Source organism: Zingiber officinale, chromosome 1A, assembly GCF_018446385.1.
Source record: "Zingiber officinale cultivar Zhangliang chromosome 1A, Zo_v1.1, whole genome shotgun sequence".
NCBI lineage: Eukaryota > Viridiplantae > Streptophyta > Magnoliopsida > Zingiberales > Zingiberaceae > Zingiber > Zingiber officinale.
This window is the reverse complement of record NC_055987.1, coordinates 155,889,004-155,895,170: the sequence shown is the minus strand read 5'-3', so window position 1 is coordinate 155,895,170 and position 6,167 is coordinate 155,889,004. Positions and strand designations below refer to the sequence as shown.

The 6,167-nt window shown below is 39.4% G+C and overlaps 1 protein-coding gene across 1 annotated transcript; it reads left to right on the top strand.

Moving 5' to 3' along the window:
• The first annotated feature begins 265 nt into the window (after positions 1-265).
• LOC122038120 (myosin-11-like) lies at positions 266-3,667 on the top strand. Its single transcript, XM_042597724.1, has 3 exons — positions 266-1,801; positions 2,052-3,157; positions 3,227-3,667. The coding sequence occupies exons 1-3, from the start codon at positions 649-651 to the stop codon at positions 3,560-3,562; spliced, it is 2,595 nt and encodes an 864-aa protein (XP_042453658.1). The 5' UTR covers positions 266-648; the 3' UTR covers positions 3,563-3,667.
• Positions 3,668-6,167: the final 2,500 nt, after the last annotated feature.

Below are 6,167 nucleotides of genomic sequence, written 5' to 3'. Positions count from 1 at the left end.
ATTTCACATCTTACTCTGACAAATTGATAGTGCAAAATGTTCTTAGTTAAATTTATCCATCAAAATATTATGGTTTGGCAGAGACTCCACGAATATATAATTTTTTTTGCACGTGTTCGAGTCGTGAAATTTGCACTCCATTTGGTCCTTGTTTTTTATTTGATATTAATTTAATTTTGTACCCCCATTCACTGTCATGATTCTTCCCTCTCTTTTTTAATTCTCGCCATCATGCCAACAAAGCTCATTTCATGTAGCTGCCCAGCATCATCTCCATTCGCTTCTGCACCCGATTTCCCCAATTTCAGTTTTATAAAGCCACTGCTAATTTGCTCTTGGAACAGTGGAGGATTTGCAGTTGATTGATTGATTGATCGATTGCTGGCTCCGGGTGTTCTTGATGCCTTTTGACAGGCAAGGATTTGAGGCTTGTTGTCGGTAAAGATTCTCCTTTTCGATTTATAATTCGGTTAGTACTCTGCTTGTACTTGCCTCGGGTTGCTTGTGATTGTCGGGTAATCTTGATTCGTATTTTGGGAGAGAATTCTGGGAGTTTTGTTGGTTGCAAAATAATTTTGACAGGCAACGAGTTTTGTTCATCATCATCATCGAGATGCTCGTTATTCTCGATTCGGGTTGATCGGTGATATGATGGAAATGGGAGGGGATGAGCAGCTTCTGGCTGCGTATCCCTTCTACTTTGGGGTTTCCTGCGCTTTTGTTGCCCTGGATCTCGTATCGAGGAAGAGGAGAGAGCTTCTCGATGTCAATGGCGGATGGGGATCTCGGTTGGCGGAGATGATGCTTAAGGGGAGCGCCCAGTTGCTGGGTTTGCTGGTGGAGAGAGCCCAGGCGAGGGGGGAGGCCATGGAGAAGAAGTTAAAGAAGGCCCATTTGGATCTGGAAGCGATGAAGCAGCGGAGAACCGAGGACGCCAAGGCGAACGAGAAGGTCGTCGCTATCTTTGCTGCCCATGAACAACAATGGATCGCAGAGAGGAAGAGCCTCCGGCTCCAGATCCATGCCCTGGCCAATGAGCTCCAGATTGCCAATTCTAACCACAACGACGCCATTTCGATTTTGGAGAAGAGGATTGAGGAAGAAGAGCAAACGAGGATGCTCAAAGACGATGCATTGGAAGCTGAGGCGACGAAGCTTAAGGATTTGGAGGAGAAGCTGCAGTTGGCCGATGAGGTGCTCGATGAAATGACCGAAAGAACTAAAAAGGCGGCGCAGGACCACTCAGCCGAGGTTTGGAAGCACAAAACCGCGTTCGTGGAGCTAGTGTTGAGCCAGCGGCAAATGGAAGCCGAGAAGAACCGCACTCTCCGGCAAGCAGAGGTGGTAAAGCACGAACTCGAGGAGGCTCTCGAGCGGAAGGAGGAAGCTTTCGCCACGGTCCATAAGCTTTCACAACAGATTGTGAGAATGCAGAAGGATTCCGAGCAAAAAGATAAGATTCTTTCTGCAATGCTGAGGAAATTGAAGCTTGATACAGCTGAGAAGCAGATGCTCGTGAAGGAAGTTAAGATTTCAAAGGCAAAAAAGAAGCAAGCTGAATTGGAGATTGAGAAGTGGAGGAACATGTGGGAATCATCAAGGAACAAGAACTCCAGGAACATGCATTCTGTGGATATAGCATCGTTGCAGAACCGGAGGCCGGAACTGGTGCCAGTGGATTCCTTTGGGCAAAACTCCATAAATCTACTTCCAGAATCCGAGGATAGGAAAGAAGAATTTTCCACAGCAACTGCATTAAAGTGCCACGGTCACCTCTCCATTGATGAGAATGGTGAAGCAAGTACGACTAATATGCTCTTCTCATTAAATTTAATGTTCTCAAATTGAACCATTAAAAATCATCCTTGGTTTCCTTGAATATTTGATAAACAAGCAAAATCTTAATCATCTCATATTCAGTCTCTCTCTCAACACCGGTGCAAATTATATTTTTCTGAATTGAAGATAGTAGTTTGTTCTTATGTTCTAATCAGAGCCAAAGTTGGCTTCAGTTGATAGATCTTCCAAATTATCTCATTTTGCTTTTCTAGCATTGGCTATGGAGGACTACCAGCAATTGCAAGATTGGGTTCGCAAGGAAACACAAAAGTATGCAACCATCCTTGAGCAGAAACATTACGCAGAGATTGAAGCATTCACAGAGCAGTTGAGGCAAAAAGATGAGAAGTTGGCGGCTTCTCAATGGCAGGTCAGGAGCATGGAATTTGAAACAAAGAGGCTTAGGTCCCACATTAAAGACCTGGACGGGGAGTTATCCTATTTCAGAGTAGAAAATGCTAAATTGGAGGCCATGTTGTTGGATAAGGGGCACAAAATCAAGCAGCAGTTCAATCTCCATGTTCAGAACTCACAGAGGAATCATTCAAATCGTTTTCCCATTCCTGATACTTGTCATGCTATTTGGTCAGAAGTAACGATCAGCGAAAACAAACAAAAAGAGAAAACAGAAGATTCAATTGCCGAGTTGATTGGTAATATTCACGAGACGATGAATAAGGCAGTGGAAATGGACGCTGGAAATGACACGGATCGGGAAAGAAAGAATGTACACGCAGAAATTAACAAAGGTAATGCAGCAGAGCAGCCATCACCAAGCAATAATAGTTCATGGGAGTATTCTGATGGATGCAGTGAAACGCCATCCCCAGAACATCATAAAAATTCAGGGAGTAGTAATTCTGAAGACCAAGTGATGAACATGCCAGAGGTGTCCAACTCCCATGCCGCAGACAAAGACATTGAAAAGAAAGAGATGAGATTGGACCTAGCTAATCTTCGAGCTACAAATAGTTGCAAACATGATGCTGGAACTGCCCATAAGTTGCCGTTAACCAAGACATCCCTTGTAAATGATACTTGTTTGAAGATGGATATCCAAGCACTTGGAGTCTCCTACAAGATCAAAAGGCTAAAACAGCAGTTGATTGTGCTTGAAAAGCTAGCTTCTTCACTGGCAGTGATGCAGATAACAAATAAAGATGCAAAAAAAAGCACTCTGGATGGGTCTAGCGACAAGGAGATCGATGAGAACAGGCAGCAGACCAATGGCCTATTGCTAGTGCAATCTTTACTGAACAAACAGCTAAAGAGATACCAGTCTCTTGAAGAGAAGACTGATAACCTATGTAGCAGAATGGTAAGATTCTGTTAATGAAATACTTCAACATTTGTCAATCGATTGATATTTGTTTTCTTCTAATTGCAGAAAGAGAGCTACGGATCAGGAGGCGGTCGAGATTTGCAGAATGGCAGGACGATGGAACAAAGTGAAATGCTCGGGCACTTCCTTGAAGAAACATTTCAGCTGCAAAGGTCTATAGTGGCAACGGGCCAGAAGTTGATGGAAATGCAGTCAAGGATTGACTCTACACTTAATGGTGCTACTAGATTCGATGAGTCTTTAGGTTTCAATATTAAGCTGTTTGCAGACATTGTTAGGACTCTTTTTAGAGAGATACAGCAAGGATTTGAGGTGAGAATTGCTCGAATCATCGGAGATCTTGAAGGGACACTAGCTTGTGAAGGGATTCTCCATAGATGAAGCTGAATGTGAATGTCAAAAGCTATAATAAAGCTATCAACATTGCGTGGTAAAATCAGAATACTTATTTTGCATATATATTGAAGGGACAATGTGCATGTTTAACATAGGTTTTGTTTACTCTGAGGAAGTGAAAGGAAAGAGAATGCCAAGGGAAGGAAGATGGATCAAAAAATAATCATTTGGCTGGTGGATAGAAAAGAAGAGAGATCTTTCCAAATAAATCACGTCTTTACAATTTCACACAATCTCTTGCCTCCTCGATACCTCTGAGCTCGCAACCCCTTCGATAGGCAAGCTCCCATGACCTCCTCTAGTGAGAGACCTCCTTTGACCTCCTAGCGAGCTCTTGTAATTACCTTGTCCAATCTGCAAATGAACTCAAGAGGCCTCTTAGATCTCCTTCAACCTTTTAGACAACCATCTATAGTCAATCTCAATGCCAAAACATGTGGCATAAAGATGTCTTCTCGGCACTAGGCTCCAATATGCTTCCACAGTGAAAAAACTCCTCTATTTTTAGCCATCATTCTGGTCAGTCGAAAAATGCATATAAAACTCAGGTCACAGCAACTGATTTCAAAGCATTGCAAAAAGAAACTGAAATCAAATTGTAACAAAGGATTTATCAATTGATCATGATTCATGAAATAGCATAAATATTGACATCAAATTGATGTTCTCATCGATCAAACAAGACTAACAGCAACTCGTATAGAACAAAAGAGCAGTAATCTAACGTAGAACGTAACTAGCCATGATCATCAAACCAAGGAATGGATGAACAGAGGAATCTCTTTTATCATTTGCAATGGATCCAGTCGCTACTCTGCGGCCGGAAGTGAGAATCTGTAGAGGGGGCAAGAATTGCTCCGCCGCAGCCACTCCTTCATACATCCCTCGTGAAACGATCGAATGGCCATAAGGCATTGCCAGAGCCTGCGTCGTCACCTCAAAATCGAACATGTGACATAAAGGCTTCCTGTAGTTTGTTCTGAAGCTTTGCCAGTGAATGTGTTGGGTCTGCTGGGCATAGCAGTTCGCTGTAAATATGAAATCAACAAGAAATGTTCTTTTCCAAAGAAAAACCATACTGTGATGATAATCAATCATAATATAAAGGATCTCATTAACGAACTTAGAGAAACCAAATTATCTACAGTTGAGAGCTCTCGTTACATCCAATAGTTTGTCTCGAGAGGATTGCACGGTGCTGAGTTCCTTCATTTTTTTCCTGATGTTATATACCACTTTACAAGAAAAATATAAAAAATTATCCAGTTAGTGAGGATCATGAAGATCTCTCTCACGACTAGTCTGCTTTTGAAGATCTAACACTGAGCATGTAATTAGTACATAGTAGTCTGAAGACGGGTGAAAGATCCCAGTCTGCAGGTCGTGGGACTAAGAAAAAATCTGCCTTCAGAAGATGTCGTTTCAGCCATTTGTTTAGCTTTTTGATACAAATTAATTAATACTGTGAATACAAACACCTTCGCCAGTGTCTTTACTATCAAGGCGATGCAGGACTAACATAGAAGTATTTAATTTTTTATAGATCATAATTTTTTATTCGGTATTTGGAAGCAAATTCTCTTGGCTTTCATATGACTAAATTTTGGACCAAAAATAGGTTTTTTTTTTTGGAGGATCCTAGTATTTTTTTTGTTATTTTTATTAATTTCTATTTTTATAATATTTACGATATCTTTAGTAGGTTAGGTATTTATGAATTATGGATGGTCTATATAAACATCATATTTAATTATATGAGGATTTATTTAATATTCTTAATAATTTTTCCATTTATGGGATTTTTTAAATTTTTTCCCAATTTTTCTTTTCTGGTCAGCCCCGAATCACTATCCTGTCGTTACGTGACAACCACCTTCACTTTCAGTGTATGGATATAGATATATATCTATGGAGATGGAGAGTATGCCCTTTCATTATGTCAGGCATCAATGCTGCTGTCTCCTCGGCATGGAATAATTGACATGATCGATATTAACAAAGAGCATCGTCTAAATGTGATAAGGAGTAGTTATGGCATCGATATGATCAGTCCATAGAGCAAGAATTAATGATGAAGGGGACAGATCGCAACTAGAATATCTCGACGTTGTCTAGATCATTATGATCATTTCATAGAGCAAGAATTTCAAATATATATATATATATATATGTTTTGAGGGGACAAAAATAAGGATTGCAATATTTATTTGGACTAAAAGGAAAAAAATAATTATTATTATAATCGGAATGATGCCTTTTCTCGCCACATTTCATAGAGTTTAACTCCTAATAATAAAATTATGCGAAATTATTTAAATAAATAATAAAGTTGAGTTTATCATATGATCCTATACATCTTTATGATTTGTTTAAGCATTATCCATTTAGGATTTCGATTGATGTTGATATATTATTTTATATATTTTATTATTTTATTAAGAATTTTGATATTTACTAACTTTTAATTAATTTGGTGAAACTCAAAATCAAATTAAGTTAATATTTTTTTAAATGTTTACATTGAAAATAATTTTAAGATTTATTAGTAACTTATACATACATATCAATCAGAGATCTGGAATAGGAATTC

What these genes read in the sequence shown, in the direction of transcription:
- LOC122038120 (XM_042597724.1), top strand. Translation starts at nt 649, where the DNA reads ATGATGGAAATGGGAGGGGATGAGCAGCTTCTGGCTGCGTATCCCTTC. An exon ending in TGATGAGAATGGTGAAGCAA is followed by an intron (nt 1,802 to 2,051) that starts GTACGACTAATA and finishes TTGCTTTTCTAG; the next exon opens with CATTGGCTATGGAGGACTAC. An exon ending in ATAACCTATGTAGCAGAATG is followed by an intron (nt 3,158 to 3,226) that starts GTAAGATTCTGT and finishes TTCTAATTGCAG; the next exon opens with AAAGAGAGCTACGGATCAGG.